This window comes from Engraulis encrasicolus, chromosome 3, assembly GCF_034702125.1.
Source record: "Engraulis encrasicolus isolate BLACKSEA-1 chromosome 3, IST_EnEncr_1.0, whole genome shotgun sequence".
Lineage (NCBI taxonomy): Eukaryota > Metazoa > Chordata > Actinopteri > Clupeiformes > Engraulidae > Engraulis > Engraulis encrasicolus.
In genome coordinates this window covers 41647426-41673098 of record NC_085859.1, presented here as the reverse complement: position 1 = coordinate 41673098, position 25673 = coordinate 41647426, and the positions used below count along the sequence as shown (strand labels likewise).

The 25673-nt window shown below is 43.3% G+C and overlaps 2 protein-coding genes across 3 annotated transcripts in view; one reads left to right on the top strand and one right to left on the bottom strand.

Annotated features, from left to right (window-relative positions):
- The first annotated feature begins 2525 nt into the window (after nucleotides 1-2525).
- LOC134446146 (tripartite motif-containing protein 16-like protein) lies at nucleotides 2526-16487 on the top strand. The gene is made up of 6 exons (XM_063195442.1): nucleotides 2526-3009; nucleotides 3556-3645; nucleotides 4053-4286; nucleotides 9671-9827; nucleotides 13286-13342; nucleotides 13589-16487. The coding sequence occupies exons 1-6, from the start codon at nucleotides 2560-2562 to the stop codon at nucleotides 14116-14118; spliced, it is 1518 nt and encodes a 505-aa protein (XP_063051512.1). The 5' UTR covers nucleotides 2526-2559; the 3' UTR covers nucleotides 14119-16487.
- A 6328-nt stretch (nucleotides 16488-22815) lies between these two features.
- Nucleotides 22816-25673, bottom strand: part of ikbkb (inhibitor of nuclear factor kappa B kinase subunit beta) — a 72427-nt gene continuing 69569 nt past the window's right edge. For both annotated transcript variants that reach the window (XM_063195440.1, XM_063195441.1), the window contains exons 21-22: nucleotides 23247-23343; nucleotides 22816-22940 (exon numbers count right to left, since the gene is read on the bottom strand). In XM_063195440.1, coding sequence (XP_063051510.1) covers nucleotides 22887-22940; nucleotides 23247-23343 — 151 coding nt within the window. In that variant the 3' untranslated portion in view covers nucleotides 22816-22886. The remainder of the gene's footprint in view (nucleotides 22941-23246; nucleotides 23344-25673) is intronic.

Sequence of the window (25673 nt, the reverse complement as noted above, 5' to 3'; positions counted from 1 at the left end):
TTCACGAAAATAATAGATTAATTTTCACGCTGCCTATTCACTTGAATTGCCCCACTGCTGCTATGGTTATCCAAACGTCTGCAGGGGCGGGGAGGGGGTGCTGACAGAACACTGCTGATACACTCGGGACTCACTAATTCGACGCCCTTTCGGTACTTACGCCTTATGTCCCCTAAACCTAACCCTAACCTTAACCCTACTTAACCCTAAACCTAACCCTAACCCTAACCTTAACCCTAACCTTAACCCTAACCTTGACCCTAAACCTAACCCTAAATTCCTTGTTTGAAATTTTTGATTACCATGTGACGGTAGGCTACCGAAAGGGCATCAAACTAGTGGGTCGCTAGGCAACAGTCGGGCAATTCAAGTGAATTAATAAAATTAATCTATTATTTTCGTGAAGAGTTTACGAAAGGCGGGCAATAACGTGAATGCACCACGAAAATTACTCTATTTTTTTCGTGAAGACTTTACGAAAGGCGTGAGATACGGTTGTTCCACAGTGCATACTACTCATTCACAGCCACTCATATGCCTATTTATACTATTGCCATCAATTTCTAAGAATGAATTTGTCTGGGAAAATTACATTTCATACATGAAGGTGGCACTTCTCCATGTCCACCATTTCGAATTTCCAGTAATTCACATCATTGGCTGCCTAACATACTGGACATGGTCAGACCAGTAAATGTTTTACCTAGTGGTTCATTTTCAAAATGTATGCTGTCCATTCACAAATTTGAACGTTTCATTTAAATGTATTAAATTTAAACACTACCTTGATTGTGTGGTGAAACATGGGCAGTAGGAGTCAAAACTGTGTATGCCAAGAGACTTGCATGGTCCACGCTCACACGGTAGGGTGGATTTGCTGAAGGCCTTCAGAGCACCAACATATGTGTCCACTTCAAACCACAGCTTGTCATTTTGTCCATCATCTCTGAACCAAAACTTGGTTGTGTCTGAGGAGGCAAAACATTGCACACTACTTAGGCCTACTGCTAGACGAGTAGGCCAACCTTGCCTTCATGGGACTCAAGTCTCCAGGGAAATGTACAAGAGCACAACAGCGCTTCAGTCAGAGCTCTGGCTTCAGTGTCTACATAGCACCATCTAGTGGTCATTTATGCTCACAACAATGTACACTGTACAACAACTTCACAGACACCATCATTCATTACCAGCCTTGGTCACCCACTCAGGAGTTCTCCATTTATGACTGAAAATGCCCTCAGCCCAGTATCTTCTTTCAGCTCCTTGTATCCTGATCCATCCACACCCATTGACATGATGGTGCCAGCACCTGCAAGAGAAATGATAACAGCATTCACATTACTCAACATTAAAATGTAAATGAGAAGCTCCCATGTAAAGATGAAGAGGGAAAACTACCAAGTTCCACTTAAAAATAAAAACCTCCTCAGAACAAACAAGTCTGGATGAGCAGGGGGTGCGCTAAGAAGCTTGTGCTGCTGTCCTCAGATAGAGCTAGTGAGCCCAGCTGTGCTGAACTCCTCTTCACCACTGTACGGTTCCTGCCATCCATGGACGCGCACTGCACCTGACATGACACATCAGTGTCTTGACTTCTGCCTCTGTAGCATTTAGAGTAAAAATGCATGCGCGCGCGCACACACACACACACACACACACACACACACACACACACACACACACACACACACACACACACACACACACACACACACACACACACACACACACACAATGGGCCACACCTCTTCAGTTTTAAGTCACCTGATAGTGCATTCCATTGTGTTGTGGACTGCCCAAATGTTGCGTGGTAAGACGGTTAGGGAGGTATTCTTAAGATCAGAGGGTTAAAGGTTCAAATCCCACCCTTACCTATCCCTGCACCTCCATCCATTGCTGAAGTGCTCTTGAGCAATGCACCTAACCACACATTGCTCCAGGGACTGTAACCAACACCCTGTAAAATAACTAAGTCGCTTTGGATAAAAACGGCAGCTCAGTGTATTGTATGTTATTTAATGCTGTAGACTAGAGCATGGAAAGCCTGAGACACATTGGATATCTGATTTGCACTGGGATGCAATATTTATGCAAGATACTACATGCAAACTTTCTTCTATTGTTTTTTTTCACTGCAGAAGAATTTTTTTTTTTTTTTCATTTTTTGCTAGTGCACTTCATTGCAATGAACACATACAATGAAAAAATAGATTGTTTTCTGCGGAATTCCTTTAGGTCTAGATATGAAATGCCTTTATTCAAGTTATGTTTCCTCACCTCTTTCAATAGACTTGATGGACACTCTGTAGCTTACCTTTTTACAAGGATTATGAACTGCTATTGTAAATCATTAGGCCTACATATTTCACAGCAATGAGAGCATGCCAACATGTCTATAAATATGAGGTTATTCATGACAGAAGGGTGTGCTCACTGAATACCTCACTGGGTGGGTGTGTGTGTAGTGCACATGTGTGACGGATAGGCGCAGGGAGGGGCGCTGTGTTAACAGCGGTCGCATTTCCTGCTTTGGGAAGTGATTTCTTTGACCAAAGCAACATGGCAGAAGCAGCACAACTGAATCCGGAGCTTTTTACATGTCCAATTTGTTTAGACCTTCTAAAAGTTCCAGTTACTATTCTGTGTGGTCACAGCTACTGTAAGGGCTGTCTGAACAGTTTCTGGGATCAGGAAGATCCCAAGGGCGTCTACAGCTGCCCCCAGTGCAGACAGACGTTCTCTCCAAGACCTGTGTTGAACAAAAATAACATATTCGCGCAGCTCGTCGAACAGTTACGGAAGACTATAATTCAGGAGCCCGTTGGTGTTGATTCGGGGGGACCAGGGGATGTGGAGTGCAACGTATGCACTGGGAAGAACCTCGGTGCGTTCAAATGCCTGGGGACACGGTCCGACTCGGAACCATACAACCAACTTCATAGAGACGCGCAGTCGGCTGTTGACGCGATACGTCAAGGGAAGGAGAAGATGTGTCCTCGCCACAAGCAGGTTAACTAAAGAGTCTCGTACAATTCTGCCTGGTCTTTGTCTTGTGTTTTTGCTATTGTAATCAGACTGGTAAACAGTGGCCGTGAGACACACCTATAACAAATCAGAGCAGAGGTCATTCATGCGCATAGCTCTGCTCTCCCTGGTTGTGGAAAGGAGTCCCAAAAGTGCTGTCTTGTTTAGGCCTATGTTATAACGGTATACACGTCCATTAATATAGAATGTAGGCCTATTATAAATGTTACAGCATAGCCTAAAGGGTACCTACCCTGGCTATACGTTACATGTAACGTATTTGAAGGAAAATAGGCTATTGTGAAGTTCCTAACATGGATGCACTTTCTTGGCCTTTTGTGCAGGCCTATCTTCAGATGCAACTGCATGCTCGAATGACGAGTAGTTTGACAAGTTGATGAACCTTAAAGAAATGGCCAAGTCATTATTTCACCTACACAATATGTGTATAATAATAATAATAATAATAATAATAATAATAATCATAATAATAATAATAAGTAGGATTAACAAATTGTATTATAATTACAGCTGAGGGACACTCAGAGGAGTTTCCAGCGGAGAATTCTGGAGGGAGAGAAGGAGCTACAGGAACTGCATGATGTTGTGGAAACTCTCAAGGTGAGAACTTCTGTTCTACCAACAACTCTGCTCCTATACCCATCTCAGAAGTCAACATCTTATGATTGGAGATTGTGTTTAGTCATTTTGCGGCAAAATGCTGGAATCAACTTCCTGTCCAAATTAGAACTGCCCCAACAGTAGGCCTAGCCTATCTTGTTTTAAAAGGAAATAAAATAAACAGCTTTATTCTCATCTGCCTTTGGTGATGGTTAATTACATATATAACACAATATAGTTTCTTCTTTTTCCTCTCTTTCCTTTGCTCTTAAGCACTTTGAATGACATTTATGTATGATAATGTGATACAAATAAGTTTGATTGATTGATTGATACAGTTTATAACACAATGTCATGTCAGTTGTTGGCAATGGACTTTGCCCTTGTTTGCATATGTCTTCAATCAGAGCTCTGCACAGTCAGCGGTGGAGGACACGGAGGGCATGTTTGCTGAGATGATGCGCTCCCTGGAGAGGAGGTGCTCTGAGGTGACAGAGCTGATCAGGGCTCAGGAGGAGGCGGAGGTGAGCCGGACTGAAGCACTCCTCAAGAAGCTGGAGCAGGAGATTGCCGAGCTGAAGAGGAGAGATGCTGAGCTGGAGGAGCTCGCACATTTACAGGATGATGTCCATTTCCTCCAGGTACACAAGATGAACAATCACCATCATACTTTCGAGTACAGCAATTTAGTAGCTTTGTCTTTAATACCATAGGCTACTGCTTTTAACCCGTTAAGACACAACGTTATAAATGTGCTGTTACCAGAATGGCAATGACCAAGTCGTAGTGCATTACTAAAGGCCCTGTGTTATGTCATAGTATTGTAGTACTATGGTAGTTAACTTTTCAATGGCTATTACAGCGTGCCACTAGAGATACGGCGTGCATTAAGGGGCTAACAATCAGTGACAAGTGTATGGTATTTGGCTAAATAGTAGCCTACAGCTCCTCAAGAAAAATAGAAATCCCAAGCTCATTGTGCAAAGGCTTTAAACAGATATATTGTGATGATTGACAGGTACTTTGTGTTTCACCTCAACAGTAGAGCAAACCATATGCTTTTACAAAAAAATAATTGGGCAACGCCCAAATATTGGTAAATTTCCCTGTATTGTATCAAAATAAGGTACTCAACGGTGGGTGGCATTTACGTAGGCCTACATGGCTATTGTGATCCGGATGTTCTCATTCTAGACTAGAAGCATTTCCAGAAAAAGGCCCTTTATAAGGGTGTTAGAAGCATTTTTTAGTAAAAGTTGGGAACCTAGTTTTCTAAGACAATTAGAGTACCCTGAATTCAGCTAGCCTGGTTCCCAAGCTGAATTTTGAGTTTTTGACCATGAAATGGGCAAAAAACAAAATGGCCGCCGAAATTCTTGATTTTGGGCAGAATACGTAGAAAGTACCACTTCTCCATGGAAATAAATGTGCAATGCTCACATATTTGCATTTATCATGTATTCCTACCCTTACACAAAGGCAAATTGTCATGGCAAAAACATAAAAAATACTATAATTATGCCGTTCTAATAATAAGATATTCTCGTAAACTGGCATTCAATAGCAATAGCCTCCATGAAGCACAGTATCATATAAAATTGTCATTCAATAAGATTTGGAAAGAAAAAGAGAGGCAAAGAAGATAGTATTATCTAAAAGACTAAATATTGGGACATGAATATGTCCCCTGTTCTTTGAAGGAGATGAGTGAGCCATCTCTATGGGAGCGCACTCTCAGCTGTACGATTAGCTGAAGACCTTTGCAATCACGCCAAAGGTCCAATCAACTGTGTGGGCAAGATGTCCACTTAAACCGAATGGTTGCGCGCAAATAAGCCACTTTGATGCCAAACATCTCTTCGGCTGTCGGCAATAAGGTTGTCTTGAGAGATGGCTCACTCATCTCCTTCAGAGAACGGAGACATATTAATGTCCTAATGGTCTCTTTCAGTCGAATCGTTCACATATCTATGGGAGAGTTACAATCACTCCCGATTGCTGGTCCAAACTAGGCAGAACTCCAAGAGCATCCTGTAAGGATAGCGTTCCTATCACCCTACAGACAATCAGTGGTCCTGCCCAGAACCCTATGTTCCTGTGGCAACGTGGTCACATCTAGCCGGTAGAACCGGACAAAGGTGGCGGGGTTGGCCCAACCAACCGCTCTGCACACCTCTGAAACTGCTGCACCCTTGAAGAGAGGACAAGATGTAGAGACCTGCACTGGTAAAGTGAGCCCTAATCTGAGCCGGGGGTTGGCGACCCTTGGACTCATATGCCAGGGCAATGGTTTGAACCAACCATTTGGAGACCTCTATTTCAAAACTGTGAGCCCTGTAGAGGGCTTGATGAAGCACACAAACAGCTGCTCAGTGTTCCTAAAAGAGTGAGTCCTGTTCATGTAGATGCGTAAAGCGTGCACAGGGCACAAGTTGTGTTGTCACCTCTCTTCCACGGATCTGAAAGGTGGTGTGCAAAAGCAGTTTGGAGAGGCCCCTCTTGGAGGGGCTCGAAAAGGGCCCCACACATAGCCTCCAGTACTAGAGAGATAGGAAGGTATCCCAGGAAGGTATCGTCTGATGTAGCACGGGGCGTAAGTATCTAGTGGATGGGCACTCAGAGTGTTGGAACCGAATCCTACATGGCACGATGAAATCGCTGCAAAGTAGACTTAAATGGCAAAGCCTTGTCTCCCCCCAATAAGTCTTGTAGGAAGGACAACACCATCGGTACTGAACACTTTCGCGTTGGTCACACTAGCGTTGGAAGACAGACCACTTCAGGTTATACAGTGTCAAAGTAGATTGGGCCCTGGCCCCTTAAATTGTCCTGATAACGTTATCCAGAAAAGCGGTTAGGTTCAAATGTTCCCTTGCCAGACCCATAGGGGCAGGTGGCCCCTGGGCTGGGGTATGTCCTCCTCCTGGTCCGTTGCCAGACTCGAACCTGCAGGAGAGGGGAAAGTAGCAGGAGGGGCTGAAGCCCCTATGCTCTCAGCTGAGGCCCCTGAGCCCCGTGGGCTAAGGGGGGACAAACCCTGAGAAATCTCGCTTCCTTGCAGGAGGGGAAAAAGGGAGGCGTCAGGCGAAGGCGCTCGTGGTGCATTATGCAGGACTTTTGGAGCGCGCCATGCCTGGTGACAGGGTGCGCTTTCGTGCCAAGCGCAGTGGCCTGCGGTGATGCCCAAGGGGCTCCAAGGCAGCTGCTCGAGCTGGGGAAGCCACATCAGCCACTAGGGTGGTGGTCAGTACTGTATGAGATTCTCTGTGGTGGCAGGGAGTTGGGATAAAGAGTCGTCCACCTTAGGCGGGAGATCGAAGCACTTTGCCAGGGGGGAGTCAGAGTCTGGCTCCACTGAAATTCTTTGCCAGCAGTCGACCATAGTCAAGAGAACAAAGGGACAGAGCAGGCTAGAACTAGTCAAGCTCTCGTAACTCGTGTCCTTCAGGGTACTCGTGACCTCAGTCAGGAGACGTGAGTCCAAGGAACCGGGTACGCACAAATGTTTGTAAAGAACTTTTACTCCGTATTGTTTCTAATCTGCCGTGAGTAGATTCCGTCATTGTGAAGTTTCTTGCTGCCATGGGGAGGACACTGTACATTTCATATGTTTGATCTGCAATGTGTGATCTCAGGTTAAAAGAGAGTGTCCACCTACACAAAGCTGGGGCTGTCTCGGTGATCACAATTATGCTCTTTTATTGCCTGTGACATTTACCCACTTCATAGCCTGATCAGAATCTAGCTGAACTTGTGAGCCAATCTCTTGACCACAAAGTGACCTTTTTGGAATTCAGATAAAATGGTTCTGGAAGCTGACTCATCAAGTAGATACACTGGGCCCCATTGTGCATAATTAAGATGGCCATACCGCTTAAAGTAGGGCAACATTAGGCTGAAAGAGTGAACATTCAGATCCCATAGCTTCACGTTGTTTCTCTTGTGTATTGCAGCAGAACAGTAACCATATCCATATACTGCCACCAGTTCACATTGACTCTCAGCAATATCATGCAGAAGATTTCTGTCCTTTTCCTGATACTGGAATGAAATCAGTTCACTAATGTCTGAGGATCATCACCATTAGCCATCCTAGCAAGACAGGTAGAGAAGACTTGGCATGAGAAGACCCTAAAGGGATTGCAGAGTAAACTTGTGTGCCATGGCTTTGTTGGATGCCTTTCCTGCCAGAACAAGTTCAACAGGGCCTTATCCAAGCAATCCACCATCCATACATTGGTCAGTCCAGATCCATTCATATGTTCTCCTATGGCCTTAAGGAAGTTGATTGACAAGTTAAGTCCTCCTAGGCGAGGTATTCATCTGTTGTTCTATTCGGAAATTGCCCACTTTAACTCTTTAGTACAATGCTTGGTCAACTGTGATAACTGTTCCTGTCCAAATAAAAATGTTAAGATATGACAATGCTTTTGTATTCAAAGTATCAAAACGTGTGCAGTAGCGAGGACTATTGGCAAATACCCCGCAGCAGTCTGTTGTTCCTTTGATGACAGTGACTGATTGAACACTGACCAAGAAGTCTTCATGTCTAAGTTTTGACAGTGCAAGAAGAAAGCTAGATCCGTAGCCTTTGCTTGTCTAGCATAATTATGCTCCTCTCCAGATTTTCCAAAGCATGATTAAGCAATGGGTGCTGAAAAAGTTGGCTTGAATGTCCTATGAGTAATCCAGAGAGGATGTAGCTCCATCAGGGCATTTGGCACATTTAATGTATGTCTAGTAGACACCTCTATATCTTTAACAGAATCATCAATTGGTTGGCCTCTCTGCCATGCTGCCATTTGTGTTGCATGGGAAGTATTCTTCCCGTCAAGTGTTTCATCCAGGATATCAATGTTATCACATGTGTAGTGGATGAATTTATCTGTCACAATGTTTGTTGGAATAATGGCACCACTCTCTTGGTTCAGTGTTTTAGAGTGCTCTCAGCTAAGGAGGATCTGGACTTGGAGGACCTGGTCGTAACTCAGACAATGACCTGCCTGATTGAATAGTCATATTAGGTCTTTTACCCAATAGCTTGATGAAGAGTACAAGCAAGACTGACATGTTTCAGAGTCCATTTTTTTGCCATCACTGACACAATAAACAAGGACTTTAGCCTCATTCAGAACTCTTCTTTGAGGAAGTTTTTCCTTGCCACCAATTCCATCATCTTCAACAGATGTCTGGCCACTAACAACCAGGCTGAGTAGCATGTATAGACTATCTGGAATGTATGCAATAGTATCTGATAGAATATGTAAAATATGTCTGAACATTTTTCAAAATTTACATTATATGTAATATCATGGTGTCATCTAGCGATTTCTGGACAGTTTTCAGAGAGCCAATAGCAACTTTCAGTGATTTTTTGGAAACACTAAATACTTCACATTATGCAAAGTATTTCTAAAATACTTACATCAATTTTCTTAACCATATAAACACACATAGGCTACAAATATCTTATTAGAAAAGCTAAATATTTAAAACGTTTAGGCTAACACCTAGCCTACAATATTAGCATTATTAGCATTCTAGAAGCTATTTTATACTTTTTAAAATCCTCTATAGTAGATACATTCATCAACAAACATTAATGGGACACAAAATTATAGAAAAGAGCATCTATTTCCAAGTACAGCAATAGTTGGTAAAAATGCTCTGTCAAAAATAGCATATTTTGGCAGCCATTTTGTTTTTCAAATTTAACTGTCAAAACCTCAAAATTCAGCTTGGGAACCAGTCTAGTTGAATTCAGCACACTTAAATTATGTTAAGTACATAGGTTCCCAACTTTTACTAAAAAATGCTTCTAACATTCACAAATATGAAAAATGTGTCTAGACTATTCTGTTATCATGTCTGCTTTGAGGTATTTTAACTGTATATTGGAGTGTAGTCAAACACAACTGTAATCTTGTGTGCCAGCAACACCTGTTAACATTGATTGGTGACAAACAATGAAGTACATTTTGAAAAAATTGACATTGATGTGTGACCCTCTGTTCCTCGCTCTTAGACGTTCCCTTCCATCAGTGCACTGCAGTCCACGTTCGTGTCCACCATAGAGGTGTGTGAGAGCCTCTCCTTTGAGGCGGTCAAGTCGTCAGTGGCCACCTTGAAGCTGCTACTGGAGGATGTTTTGCAGCAGGAGTCCATCAACATATCAGCTGCAGGTTGGTCCTCTGACTCGTTATACTTTTTTTTTTTTTTTAATAAACACAGTGTTGTGAGGAGGGGCAAGACACTGGCAGCCAACCATGTGAGCTAATTTTTTTGACCGACAGCGGTTTCCAACAATCAGAGGTTGAGTTGTGCGCAGCCAGGGGAAAACAAAAATTGAGAACCCATGATTTATGGGAGAGGCATTGACATTTTTAGTAGCAGACGTCAGGGAGTGCAACCACAGCTAATGCCCATAAATTCATTATAAATAAGTTGGTAATGTACAATATACTTTTAAGCTAATACAGTAAAAACAACATTTCATTTATACCAGTGGCAGTAGATGTTGCACCACCCTGACGCCGGACACCAAAAAAACATTAATGGCCCATGGGCCTTTTTCACCTGACCACAGACACCTTTGATTCAGTGTATTTGAAACAGGCATACGTTACATGTGGTGGCATAGTATAGGCTACTACATACAGTACACAGCATTGTTTTTTGCCTGAAACTGGTAGTGGTGTGTGGTGATGCAACACCTTCTGCCAAGAGCAATGCAAATATCATTTCTGATCTCCCGAAAAATCGGGAAACTCCACCCACTTTGTCATACACCAGTCAACCAGTAGCAAACCTAGGGAGGCATATTAGCCATGCTGTTTGGGAAACCTTAATTGTTATGCTCTTGGTCAGACCAAGTCTCGAAGAGATTTGAAAGTCGATGATAATCAGGCTAGTGGTGTATAGCCTACCTGCTTCTCTTCAAAATGGAACTCATTTGACATCATCACAACGAAAAAGGCATACAGTATTCCACCAATCTGATGTCACCAAAGACGGATTATGTCTATTGTAGTGTCTCAAACTCAAATGGAGCACTTGTGCACTTTTGGTAGCCAGGCCGTGCCCTCGTAGTGACGCAACGCCTTCAGCATTGCTGCTAGTCAGGTCGAGAGCAAGTACTGTCTGAGCTCCCGAAACATCACAAACTCCTCCCACTTTGTCAGGAAGCAAACAACCATTTGCAAACCAAGGGAGGCGGGTCAACCATGCCGTTTGTGAAATGTTTACTGTATTGTTATGCTCTTGGTTAGACCAAGTCTCGAAGATATCTGAAAGTCGATGATAATCAGACTACACTTTTGGGCATTATGTTTCAGTGTTTAGGGTGCCCACGATGAAAATTCAGTGCACTGAAAGGCCATCCTTACCATCAACACTACACACTAAAGACATCAGTGCACTGTGTGCACTATGCACTAAACGTCATTGCACTGACAGAATGAATGCACTATTTTAGACAACACGTGTGTTTCGATGTATTGAATTGAGCGAGAGAGAGCAGCTGAAGAGAGTAACATAATATCACAGATGTTCCTGGATAATCTGTGATGTTACACTCTTTAGCTGCTAAAATGTTGAACATCAACATCTAAACCTGCAGGTTGGCCAAACTGCAGCCTCTCTGAAACATGCACCGAAACCAGACATTCTCTGAAGATCCGAGTGAGGCTGGAGGGGCCGAAACTCTTCAAAACAATTCGAGATCACATTACCTGATTCACATGGTCATGTCTAGAGCATTGGTTTTCAAAGTGGGGGCCGGGGACCCCTGGGAGTGCTAGGGGGGCCGCGGCAGGTTAGCAGGAAAAGTATAGCAAAACAAAATAAGTGATTGAATTATAAATGTATATCAAAACAAACAACAGTAAGCTAAACAATATTTTCTTTAGTTAATAACTGCATTATACAGTATTTTGATATATTGCATCTCTGAACATTACCACCATTGTCGTTAATTTATGTATCCCAATGGGGTACTTACTCACAGACATAGGAGTACACAGAAAAAAATAGTTTGGCATGCCCCATGTCAGGGGGCCCGTGGCTGGAATGTATCAGTATATGGGGGGCCTTGTCACGGTAAAGTTTGGGAACCCCTGGTAGAGGGTAGTTGGGTGACAATAGGTTTGAAACATGAGTTTGTGCTGAGTTGCTGTGCTTAGCAGTTGGGCTGACGCTGTGTTTGGCATTGTAAGTACTGTAAACAAGGAATCCATTTGATATGGCTGAAGGTCAGGCTCAGTCCAAAGTAGCCTGGCGATGCCATCCTATGTACTTCCACCCAAAGACTTTGGCTCCGCACATAGTCTGGCGAAAGTCTCCTAGCTTGGTTGACTCACTATTTTGCCAATCAGCTGAGAGTGGTGACGCAGAACTCACCCGCGGAGTCCGTTACTGATTGGTTAAGGTAACACTATTTACACTTTCTCTTGTTATTTGTATGCTTTTGCAACACTTTATCATAACAGTCATGCTAATAAAGCACAGTTTGAATTTTAGTTTGAAATCGGAACTCCAATGAATTTAGATGGCAGAGTAAGCTCATACCATCTCCCACCCTCCATCCATGGAGACGGATTGCTCTTAGCTTTCGCCAGAGTGTGGAGTCAACAGACTGCTTTTGCTTAAGCTTTGTCCAAAGGACCACCACTGCTGAAAGTAAATTGAACCTAAACGCCCAAGGGGACAGCCATGCCACACCCAGTTTTCTTGACAGGTCTGAAGTGTAAGAATTACCTTTATTTCTTCAAACGTCTTAGGGTTAGGAAGTGTGAATATGATGGCCATAAATCTAGCGTGGTAGTCAAGATCTTGCCACTTCTAGATGCTCTTGATCAGCTTATCAATTCTCCTCGCTCCTCATTGGTCAGGTTCAAATTTGGCGCCTGTAAATGTCCTCTGTTTTGTTCCTAACTCTTGGTTGCTGGCCATGAGATTGCCTAGTGTTATACTGCCAGTATTCTCTCAAAATTCATGAAAGTAAAATACATTAGATTTGGTCTTCAAAAACGTAATGTATCCAAGTAAGGTGTGAGAAATTTGAGCCCCTCTCTACTAAAGCAAAAACGACGTCACATCATTGAATAAGTAAAACTATCACAGACAAAGTCTTCCAGCACTAGGTGTGAGCGAGCACTTTCTCACATGAACCCTGGATAATTGACGCCATCTTGACAGCCTCCAGAGCTGCTGTGAATGTACCGTATGTGTATTTGAAAACATTTTGAGTCAACTACATTTTGATATTTTGCCATATAAATACTGTACATTTTTGATTGATTTGATGCATCGAATAAACGTGATTGACTTGGGAGGGCAACCATCTCTATATTAACAAGCTTTGAGGTCCTTACATGACCCATTCCCGAACATGTTATGTTATTTTTTTGCCGTCTGTCTTCCCGTGTACTGCTTAGCAATGTTCATGGACAGGGGTGCATGTCTCGAAACCATAGTTGCTAACTACATTAGCTACTACGTTGTTTGCAATGCAATTTCCCACTGGCAACTACCGAAGTTGCTAACTGGCTAACAACTACGCTTTCGAGAAACGCACCCCAGTATTGTAGGCCCTACTTGCTTCAATAGGTCATTGTGAAACAAACTGCTTTGTCTCCCCCAGTGTCTACAAGGCGAACTGTTCTTGCCGAACCAGTGACCAGAGAAGACTTCCTGCAGTGTAAGTTCAGACAATAGATGTGTGATTGGTTGATTAATTGATTGATTGATTCCAGATGTTATAACAAGAGTGTGCATGTTCAGTATTCCTACCATGTTGTATGCACACATATAATACCCTTACTATTACTATCCCCTCAACCCTCCAACACACTCTCGCGCGCACACACACACACACACACACACACGCACGCACTTTGTCCTTGAATCACATGCATTTGTTTCCTGTTCCCTGTCCCCCGTCCAGACTCCTGTCCCCTAACACTGGATTCGGAGTCGGCTTACAAACACCTGCACTGGAACGTAAAGGACAGACAGCTGGAGTGGACCAATAAGCCATTGTCATGTCGTGACAATCCAAAACGATTTGACGTGTGGGGGCAAGTGTTGTGCACCGAGGGCGTGTTGGGCCGCGGCTACTGGGAGGTGGAGTGGAGAGGAGAGCTGGTTCACGTGGCCGTCTCCTACAACACCATCGGCAGGAAAGGCTACGGCAACGACTGCGGCTTCGGCTTCAACGATCAGTCGTGGAGCCTCACGCTCACCAGCTCCGGTTCCTCTTTCAAGCACAATAACGAAGAGACAAAACTCCCCCTGGTGGCCAGCCCCAGAGTAGGGGTGTACGTTGACCAGGAGGCAGGGACTCTGGCCTTCTACAACATCACCAGCGACGACTCCATGACTCTCTTGCACAAAGTGCACACTGCGTTCACGCAGGACCTCTACCCCGGGTTCACCTTGGGGCCCTTCACAAGGTCATCTGTCAAGCTGCTCTGACTTTTACTTTAGATTACATTACATTGCATTACATAACATAACATGACATGACACTTCATGACATTACATTACATTGCATTACATAACATGACATGACACTTCATGACATTACACTACATAACATTGCTTTATATTACACTACATTAATTATATTGTACAACATTACAATAGCGACTTACAAATGAGGTGGTACACTACCCCTAGGGCTCCGGTGCTACGTACAGGAGCGATTATATCCCCCATAGAGAGATGTCGAACGAATTTCGACTGGAAGAGAACATTAGGACATGTACTGTATAATCAGTCCCCGGTTCTTTGAAGGAGAATGAGGGAGGCATCTCTCTTCAGATCCCTTCACATTCACAAGCTCAGAGGTTTAGTTGTGGAAAGAGGACTTGGCGCATGCACGTCTCCGCTTTTATACCCTCCGGGAAAGCAGCAGTTACAGGTCCTTGCAGCTGTCTTGCCTTCGGCGGTGATTACAGAGGTGCTTCGGTGGTTGTCTCCAGTGGTGTGCACAAACATTTGGGGGGTTAGGTGCTGAAGGGGGAATGAGGGGTGGAAGGATGATGGGCAAGTGGAACTTCTGAGTGCCTTACTAGGTTATAGAGGCTATATATTATACCGGGACATTATTGTCTTATGGTTTCACGAGTTGATTATCATGTCAACAGTGACCACAGTACATTGTGACATAATCTTTCAAAAGGGCATTTTTTTATCCAGTAGGGCAAAGGGGCAGGTGCTTTAGCACCACCTCATCCCTATCTGTGCACGCCTATGGTTGTCTCATAAGATAAGAGATGTTGTCTCATTCTCCTTCAGAGAACCGGGGACATATACATGTCCTAATGTTTTGTAATGTTCTATATATAATACAAGGGTACTGTGTAGAGAAGGTCTTTGCTCATCTCAAGGTGGATGATGCCGCTCATTCCCCATTTCTAAGGGCTCTTTCCATTATCCTAACTCCTGTCCTCCCATTTTCGACAGAAGTTTTAATTCATTAGCTGGCAAAAGTGCAATTCAAAGGACATTTTATCATTTGCAATGGGGATGTTGAATGGGAAAATGTCCCCCAAAAGTTGTTGTGGCTAGGCTGACAACAGGGAAACATAATTGCTCTCTACACGGAGGTGGGGCATCAGCAAAGCGCAAGGGTACAAGCACAGGTCGAGGACAGGAGGATTATGGGAAAAAATACCTTAGACTCTGCTGCCGTACAATTTCAGAACGCAGTACCTTAAAAATGGTCGAAATTGAGTTTATACCGGGAAATTGGCTTTAAAATAACTTGTTTGTCTTGTGTCAAAAAATGTTGTCAAACTTTGTCCCGTTTCAGAAAAAAACGATAAAAACCGACTATACTGCTCTTTTTTATTTAAGATGTTACCTTGTCTTCCAAGCCAAAAACGCAGTATATCACGTGAGATACTGCACTTCTCCATTGAAACCGTGGTTTGGGTGTAGGCAGCAATACCACAACAGAACACAGCATATTGATTTTTCAGCTAAAAAGTCATGAGAAGGTTATTTATTTCTTTTTTTTCTTGTGTGCATACATTTCCACCATAAAAAAAGTATTATATGGAAGTGTCATCATCATGACTTTACCTCCAACACAGTTGCGTGACCAGAAAGGAAACTTTAAAGCCTTTTTTCTCAGTTTACCAGTACGGAAAGATACTGCGTTCTGAAATTGTAGGGCAGTATAGGTTATAGCCTAGGTCTAGGTGCATGTCAAACTACTTCCATCTGTGCTTCCCGGTGACCTTTGCCCTTGTGATGCAAGGCTCAGCCTAAATGATGATCAATGTCTTTATTCAATGTCTTGCAAAAGCACAATTCAAAGGTCTCCCATTTGTAGTCCGGAATGCCGCCCCCAACAGAAAAAGAAAATGACTGTTGCTTGATTGACAGCACAGAAAAGTAATCTTTTCTTTTTTTCTCCATGGAGACAGGCCGACACCAAGACAAAGGGCCAGAAGCCTGGGAAAGGACAGTAGGTGTTAACCTGGGGGTGCGCCAGAGATTTCAAGGGGTGCGCGGAATTTTGTTTGTGTTGAGGTTGTGACCAAAATTCTGCTAGTGAACATTATAACTAGGTCAAATCAAAACCAAATTAAAACCTGTTTCGGTCCCCAAGTCAAGACATTAAGGTATTGATTAATGTCTCAAGAAAAAAAGCATTGTAATTAATCACTTAAATCAGTTTTTTTGTGCGTACACGTGTAGACGTTCGGGATGGGGGTGCGTGGCTTGTCTTGGGCACAGGTAAGGGGGTGCTTTAAGAAAAAAAGGTTAAGAACCACTGTGTTAGTTTGTCTTTCATTATTATTACATTACACTTACATGTAGCTGACACCTTTTTTTTTTTTTTTTAATTCAAGGCGCCTTACAGATACTACTGGGTATTAGTGAGTCCTTGGAGCAATGTGGGGTTAGGTGCCTTGCTCAAGGGCACTTCAGCCATGGAGGTGTAGGAAAAGGTACAGTAGGGGTGGGGTTCGAACCTGCAACTCTGATCTTCAGCCCAACTCCTTTACCATTACACCACAGCTGCCCACTTGTACCCAATGACTTATGGACAGAGAATGTCCTGTTTGGGAACATTAGAAAAGCGTGTAGAATCCATGAAAATGCCCTACTCTCAACTTAATCAACTCTTCCGCATACTTATCCATTATGTCAGCCTTCTTTGTCATTTACTCAATGTTATTGGACACGTTCTTTCATTTATATAATAATAAATAAATCATTGACACTGATGCAAAGAAGCGGGACATCAAGCCTTTTTATTCTTCAAATATCTGTTAGTATCCTTTGAAAAAAAAAAAAACTAGAAAAAAAAAATGAAATCCACGGTGTTCAGAGACTTCAGGTGTACGGTCAAGCTGCAGTATGCTCAAATCCAGAGGGAGAGATTCAAGAGGGAGAAGGGAGCAGCGAGAGTCCCTGCCTGGATATGCCTCACCCACATACATTAAGCTTCATCTGAACAGGAGTGCTGCCTTTCATTCTATGAAGCTGGTGAAAATGTGTTTACTCTCCAGCGGTGAAAGTAGTTTTCATTTCTTAACCCCCCCACCCACAAACAAATAATAAACAAACAAAATGACCTATTGCTGCATGACTATTTCGAGTGTCTCTTCATAGGAGGACACTTTTCTCAAATGGCACTGTGTGGTTTTTATCTTTAAATAGCAGACCTTGCTTTTTTCAGATGTGGATTTTGGGCAGCACTAAACCTATTCTCTTACCGGTACTGCGCACCAGCTGTAAATTGTATACCGGTGCTATGCACCTGTGGGCACCTACCTACTTTCACCCCTGGTACTCTCCCCATGTGAAAAAAACAATGTTGTAAGCAGAGTAAGCCAAATATATGGTGTGCATTTCGAAACAATGGGTCTTGATATATTCTCATATATTTGCCTACATCCATGAAACGACTTCATCAGGGTTTTTTGTATCAGGGTTATCAGGGGATTTTCTTTGCATCTGTATGTCAAGTAGTTAGGAAATGGATGGCACTCAGTTTTTCCTTCTTTCTTATTCTTTTCTTTTCATTCAAACATTGCAGGGACAGACAGATGTTTCGGCTGCAAGAGCCTTCCTCAGTGTCACTTGAAAAAACTGAGTGCGATCCATTTCCTTTGCATCTGTATGTGTCAGAGATAGTGGTCAACTGTAAAAATGAACTGAGAAACAAATTGAGATAACGAGACTCAAAGAACCGGAAATGTGTAAGTAAATTAAAGTGCACCACAAAGGAATTTAATTCAGTAGTCTTTTGAGCACAAGATGGCCAGAATTATTACATATTGTACAAAATTATATGTATATGTATTATATGTATCACAATGTACGATTCCAATATACACACTTTTCCCATCAATAAAAGTCAAAGATACCATATCAAAATGTACCATGCACCATGTAACAAAAGTACCAGTATGTAAAGATCATGTGAACACTTTTTGCTGATTTCCCAAGTAATAAAAGATATTTTTTCAAAATATACATAAATGATGAGATCTAGTACAATACTTAAAAAAATATTACAAGCAAAACAGCCCACCAAAACTAGAGAGATGATTAAATCAAATCACTCACAATCAGTCACACTGTATAAATCCAGTATCCTCTTACAGACACTCTCATGCACTATTTCATTTTTTTTCAACTAAACTAAAACTGTCAAACTCCACATCATGGACAAAAAAGCTAAAAGGTGACCATAGTGGACCAAGTAAAAGACAAATGCAGGGGGCTACTGTGGCAAAACATGCTAAGCCCCCAACATTAGGGCTTGCATGCTTATGTGGACCTAGCCTGGCGATGCCATCCTACGTACTGCCACCCAAAGATTTTGGCTACGTGGCCCAACCCTCCTTGCTCGGTTCGCGCACGGTTCTGCCAATCAGCAAACAGTTGAGAGTGGTGAAGCAGAACTCTCCTGCAGAGTCCGTTACTGATTAGTTAAGGCAGGGGTGGGGAACCTTTTTCATTCGAGGGGCCATTTCAAATTCCTCCAAGGGCCGTCAAAGTCCTCCGAGGGCTGAACTATGAACACAAACCAGGATTTCCCCTTGCACTTTGGGCCTATATTGAAGGCGGCTGACTTTACAACAGACCCCACCTTCTCTTGGTCCCCCGAATATATATTAATTGTCTTGCAAATGTAATTTCTAGGATTCCTTTACAAATTATGCTATATTTCATGTGAAGCTGCATAACATTGAAATTATGGTGGGGGCCGGATAAAACGGCCTAAAGGGCCATAAATGGTCCTCGAGACATTATTCACATGTTTGTCTGGTTATGCTGCAACATGATCTCTCAGAACTCTGTGGAATGAATACACACCTTTGGAACACAAAATCTGTGTCAGTTTCACAGATTTTGCAAAATTCTGTGCCCCTGGTCAAGGAAGTGTTTTCCGTGGTAGTACGTAAGTGCTTTCTCTATATTCCCACAGCTATATGTTTCCACAGTCTTGTGTTTTCTCTGGACTTTTTTTCTCTCAAAAACATTTCTTACTGAAAGATTAGGGTTAGGGATTGTTTTGGTCTGGGCACAGCTAGGATTCTTTCGTTTACTACATGAATTTGATAGCCTCTGAACCAACTGGAAAAGGTATTTCAATTGTTTTGGTCAGGACACAACTTAAATTGCTATAGCATTCTTTTGTTTCGGATTAGCTTTGATATCTATTTTCTAATGATAGACTTAACATAATGCTGTGGGAATATAGAAAGCACTTCCTTGAGTCCTTCTCGGAAAACATTTCCGTGACCAGGGGCACGGAATAAATCTGTATCGTAACAGTCATGCTAATAAAGTACGATTTGAATTTGAATTCGGAACTCCAATTAATTTAAACTGTAGAGTAAGGTCAGACCATCTCCCACGGATTCCTCTTAGCTTCTTTCAGACTGTTTGACGGAGTCAACAGTCGGCTTTCACCCAGACTAATGTGGACCCAGGTTCAAGTTTGGCCTGGGTCATGTCACAAGTCACAACACTGCCCCATCTCTCTCTCCCCACTCCACTTTCCTATTAATTAAGGCACCAAAAGAAAGAAAAGAAAGGCACATTCAGTACAGACACTCCATAAAATATAGCTGCAAGCAGCAATGCGGGGCCAAGCAGTAAGTCCGCCTTAGTCGCCAAGGCAACCGAAAGAGCTGAGCAGGCAGACTGTCAGAGACACGCATAGTTATTTTTTACAAGCAGAAATATACCTCGAAATTTGATTTGTGACCTGCCGGTGGCGCTAACGAGTGAGCTGGAGACCTGAAAGTTCTTGTGGGGAGTCATGGGATAGACAAGAATGTGTGTGAAAATTCCCAAAAGATTCTGACCATGGGTTGCTGAGATATGACCTCACTTCCTGTTTGGCGTCTGTTTGGAGGATTTTGATTGGCAGTTACATCCAAACGTTAGAATATGTAATAAAACTCTTTTAGGGATCTCTTTAGAGTGCTCCATTTTCCTTGTGAAAATCAGCCTAAATTTGAAGGATGAGGAGCCTTTTATTGATTTTCACCAAATCCAAAATGGCGGGCATTCTATTGTGGCGGATATGATGTCATAGGCTGCGTTGGATACGTCTTGGCCCAAGGATTATAACAGTACTACCAGATTAAAAATTGAGCATGCGGTTCAAAAGTTACAGGCAGAAATGTAGCTAAAACTTTGACCAGCTGGTGGCGCTAGAGAGTTTGAGCTAGCGACCTGAATTTTTTTTTGGTGGGTCATGGGACTGACAAGAAAGACTGTGACAATTTGCAGAAGATTGTGACAATGGGTTCCCAAGATATGACTTCATTTCCTGTTTGGCAACGTTTAGACTCTTTTTGATTGGCTGACGATGATGTCATAGGATGCGTTGGATTTGTCTTGGCCCAAGGATTTCAACGGTACCACCAGATTTAAAATGGAGTGTACGGTTCAAAAGTTACGGGCAGAAACGTTGCTAAAAATTTGACCAGCTGGTGGCGCTAGAGAGTTTGAGCTAGCGACCTGAAATTTGTTTTGGTGGGTCATGGCATGGACAAGAATGTCTGTGACAATTTGCAGAAGATTGTGACCATGGGTTGCCAAGATATGACTTCACTTCCTGTTTGGCGACTTTTAGGCCGTTTTTGATTGGCTGTCACGGCCAAACGATAAAAGATATAAAAAATTGAAGGCATAAGTTTTGTGAAGCTCAGTCCAGAGATGCTATATACCGATTTTCAGAAAAAAACGTCAAAAATTGAGGGAGGCTATGGGTTTTTATTGATTTTCACAAAATTCAAAATGGCGGGAAAACTATCCAGGCGGAAAATGACGTCATAGGGTGCGTTGGATTCGTCTCAGCCCAAGGATTCCAGAGATACCAGGTTTTTGAAAATTGGCCCAGCGGTTCAAAAGTTACAAGCAGAAATGTACCTGCAACTTTGGCCTGCTGGTGGCGCTAGAGGGTTGGGGCTGGGGACCTAAAAATTGCTCTGGGTATTTCTGGGCCGGTCCTTAACGCGTGTGCCGATTTTCAGCATTTTCGACAGTACGGTTCTATGGGCTGCCATAGACTTACAGTCGGAGAAGAAACGTGAATAATAAATATAGCTGCAAGCAGCAATGCGGGGCCAAGCAGTAAACTTGCCCAAGTCGCCACTGCAACAAAATTAACTGCAGCGCCCCCTTTAGGCCAAATCTCACCAATGTTGGTGTGCAATCTTTGGAGGGGAAGGTGATCATGTGAACCAAGTTTAGTTTGAACAGAGACTGCAGGGGCTGGGGCAGTGGGGCTTTGGTTGACACTTTAAAGCAATAGCAGAACTACGCACACACATAAGCTCTCGTCTCTTGTGTGTCCAGACCCCCTGCCGAGAATGGTGTCAGTGAACATGCGCCAGGGGACAGAGAGATGAGAAAAAATCCCTCCATTCTTTCCACAATTTTGAATGGTTGCTGTGAGCTGATAGTTTTTTCAATCGTTACGAAAATCCATACCTGGGTGCAACATAGTGTGAAGATGACCTGTGTACCAATATTTTGAAAATTGGGAGTACGGTTCAAAAGCTACAAGCAAAAATGTAGCTAAAACTTTGACCTGTTGGTGGCGCTACAGAGTTTGAGCTGGGGATTTGATTTTTTTTGTGGTAGGTCATGGGATGGACTACTATGTGTGTACAAAATCCCTGCCCAATTCGACAAACGGTTGCTGAGATATGACCTCACTTCCTGTTCCACCACGTTTACGACGATTTTGATTGGCTCTCACGGCTAAACGATAAAAGATATCTAATATTCCTGAAGACCCCATGTGTAGCTCAGTACAGAGATACTATATACCGAATTTCGGGTGAATTGGTCAAAAATTGCCGAAAAAATAGCATTTTTATTGAATTTTACAAAATCCAAAATGGCGGGAAAACTATCCCGGCGGAAAATGACGTCATAGGGTGCGTTGGATTCGTCTTGGCCCAAGGATTCCAGGGATACCAAGTTTATGAAAATCGGCCCAGCGGTTCAAAAGTTACAAGCAGAAATGTACCTGCAACTTTGACCTGTTGGTGGCGCTAGAGCGTTGGGGCTGGGGACCTATAAATTGCTGTGGGTAATGCTGAGCCGGGCCCGAATGTGTGTGCCGATTTACAGAATTTTCCTACATACGGTTCTATGGGCTGCCATAGACTTGCTAAGGAGAGGAAAGGTGACATAATAAGAATACCAGCTAAAACAGTAGGGGCCTTCGCCAGCTTCGCTGCTTGGCCCCTAATAATAAGAAAACGTAGAAACACTCTAAGGTGCCAGGCAGCTTCGCTGCTTGGCCCCTAAATATTACAATTCAATAGAAATGGAAAACCTAAGTGAAAAATACTATTTTCAGAAACCACTTCCAGGCATATCGACAGTATGGCCAGGTTGTTACCATGGAATCCTAAAGTACCCGCTGATATTTCATGTCCTGAGTTGAAAGAGACCCAGCGGTGGTCCACACACTGGGCTGCACTGTTGCTCCCGCTCCACAAGGTGGCAGTACAGCTCTACAGATCATTAGTCTATTCAGTACAGCGTGTAGTTTGCAGATTTCCTGCCACACTGGCCAGTAGACACTTCTGTGCTTATATCATTATTCACACGCACACACGCAAACGCACACGCACATGCACACGCACATGCACACACACACGCACGCACACGCACACACACACGCACATGCACACGCACATGCACACACACACGCACGCACACGCACACACACAATCCCAGGATCACACATCACAGAGTGACTGGGGACTCTTTAGCCACTCCCAATCTTCTAGCATCTGAAAGACATAAGAGGCATCAGATATCACAAACACATCCAACAGATACAAAATAATGAAAATTTGATGTTCAACTTGTGTCAGTGGGGGGTTGGTGTGTTGGGGTATTACAAGCATACAAGGATATTTATTTGTCATAGAGACACTTTCGTGTCACATGTACCGAAATGACAAGTGTGCAGAAGAAAGGTGTGTGTGTGTGTGTGTGTGTGTGTGTGTGTGTGTGTGTGTGTGTGTGTGTGTGTGTGTGTGTGTGTGTGTGTGTGTGTGCGTGCGCATGTGTGTGTGTGTGTATTATGACTATACCTGCAGGTCCTCCTCTGTGCCCTGTATGGTTTCACTCATAAGGCTCTGTAGGCGATTCTCATAGGTCTTACTCTCCTCAATCAGCACAAAGGACTCACTGAAAACAAAACACACAAACACCTCATGTAAGGATGTGGACCACTCGAAGGTGGAACCTTTTCGGATACAAACACACATACTGCATATCAGTGGTTCCCAAACTGTGGTGCGGGACCCCAAAATGGGTCATGGATAGCCCTCCTAGAGAAACAACACCTTCGGCGGCGTTGCTTCTAAAAATCGAGATTTGAAAGTCTATGATAATCAGGGGGTCGTTTCTCGACAGTGCCTTTGCTAACGACGTTAGCCATTTTGTTCGTTCTTAAGACCAACGTTGTAACCAAGGTCTTAAGTCGCTCGTAAGACAGTCTTCCGGCTTGGTCTTGAGTTGGTCTTAAGTTGTTCTTAAGATGTTCTTAAGTTGTTCTTAAGTTGGTCTTGCTCCTGACATTTCAGCGTCTTGGGGCAGGTTCAGGCAGAGTTCAAGTGACAGTGATTGATTACTGCCACCAAGTGTCTAACTTTTACCACACAAAATGTCCAATGATTAGACAATTTTAAATATATTTGGTTGTGTATGCCGTCTTCCTGCCAGCAAGTCCTTACGTCCAACGTAGGCCACAAGAAAAATAATTGCCATTAAGAGCATTGTGCCTGAAGATGTGCAGGAAGATTGAAAGGTGCGTCAAACACAGTAGGCTACACATGACATCTTTATGAAAGTCGTTAAATACCTGTGAAGACAATCATGCCCCCAAAATCCACCCCAATAACCAAATGTCGCTGTACATATCACTGCACAATAAAATCGCGCCAAATAACTTCGCAATGGCGTCAGCCACACGGTCCACTGTCACTGCGCACGAGGGAGAGGAGGCAGAGAGTTGCGAATATGCCCGAATTGCGCGCGCGCCAGCCTGGATGCGCGCGCGCGCGCACACACACACACACACACACACACACACACACACACACACACACACACACACACACACACACAGTGAGAGAGAGAGAGAGAGGGGAGAGAGAGAGAGAGAGAGAGAGAGAGAGAGGAAGAGAGAGAGAGAGAGAGAGAGAGATGAGTGGAAGTGGATATACTGGATATACTGTTGTGCAGATAAGGCACCTGCGCTTAATTTAAAATTCAGCCGAAATGGATATGTTACCAGTTACCACCAGCAAGTGAGAATTAGGATAGTATACATGCCATCACGCTTTCACCGGCCATTTCTGTGTAGTTATTTGGAGTGATTATGCTACAGTGATATGTAGACCGACATTTGGTTATTGGGGATGGATTTCGGTGACATGATTGCGTTGACAAGTATTTAACGACTTTCATGGAGATGTCATGTGTACTGTGTTTGACGGACCCTCCGTGCATCATCCCTTCCTGCACATCTTTACGCGTAAAGGTCATAATGGCAATTGTTTTTCTTGTAGCCGTTGCGCATAAAGACGTGCTGGCAGAAAGACGACAAACAGACAAATATTTGTGTGTGTGTGTGTGTGTGTGTGTGTGTCCATATTCTCAACCCTCTGCCTCGCGAATATGACAGCGGGCCGTGTTAAGTAAATTCAATGATTCAAATGATCCCAATGTGATGTCACATGCCTTTCAGAGTAGGCTATCCTCACATTATTTCATTAAGCTGCATTTTTTTCCCAGGGTTGCGATGGGTTGGAGTTCGTGTAGCGTAGTCTATAGACAACAATGACATAGTAGAAATGTTCACAATGTGTGCGCAATCCGACCACGTTGTGCGCGCGTGGGTATTTGTTTCCCACTGCGACAACATATTGTGAAAATTAGAACTCAAGCGGACTCAGAGGAGAATATTATGGATGTTAGAGATTTAAAAGTGCATGCATACATTTATCCCTTCGGGTCTAGAATCATTGCTATTACCCTCCGGCAAGGCATGACAACCACTCATCCACCAACCACCGGTTTCTGAGAGAAGTTACTGAAGACTTATCGTAAATTGATTTAGCAAAACCGGAATAAAATATAAGACATTGTGACATGTAATGCATTATTTGGTTTCTGCTGTCGACGAGGGATGGTTTTGAGGGCACGGTTGTGTTGACAAAGATTTGTGGACTTTGATAGCGTTGTAATTATTGTATCTGACAGCCACGTGAATCATGACGCCGTCACTACTTTGATTGCGACCAATGCAGCCGAGCTGAGGCGAGACACTCCAAGCATTTCCGAAGACTTCCTCGTGTCTGAAAACGTACGTACGTACGTCCAAAGGTTGGTCGCGACTTCGGTCGGTCTTGCGTCTAAAGACCAACTTAAGATCAACTCAAGAGCAACTTAAGACCAACTCAAGAGCAACTTACGACCAACTCAAGACCGACTTAAGACGGTTAGCAAAGGCA

Excerpts from the sequence above, each read along its gene's own strand:
- LOC134446146 (XM_063195442.1), top strand. The coding sequence starts at position 2,560 with ATGGCAGAAGCAGCACAACTGAATCCGGAGCTTTTTACATGTCCAATT. Across the intron at positions 4,287-9,670 it reads ATGATGTCCATTTCCTCCAG|ACGTTCCCTTCCATCAGTGC; the intron begins GTACACAAGATG and ends CCTCGCTCTTAG. Across the intron at positions 13,343-13,588 it reads CAGAGAAGACTTCCTGCAGT|ACTCCTGTCCCCTAACACTG; the intron begins GTAAGTTCAGAC and ends TCCCCCGTCCAG.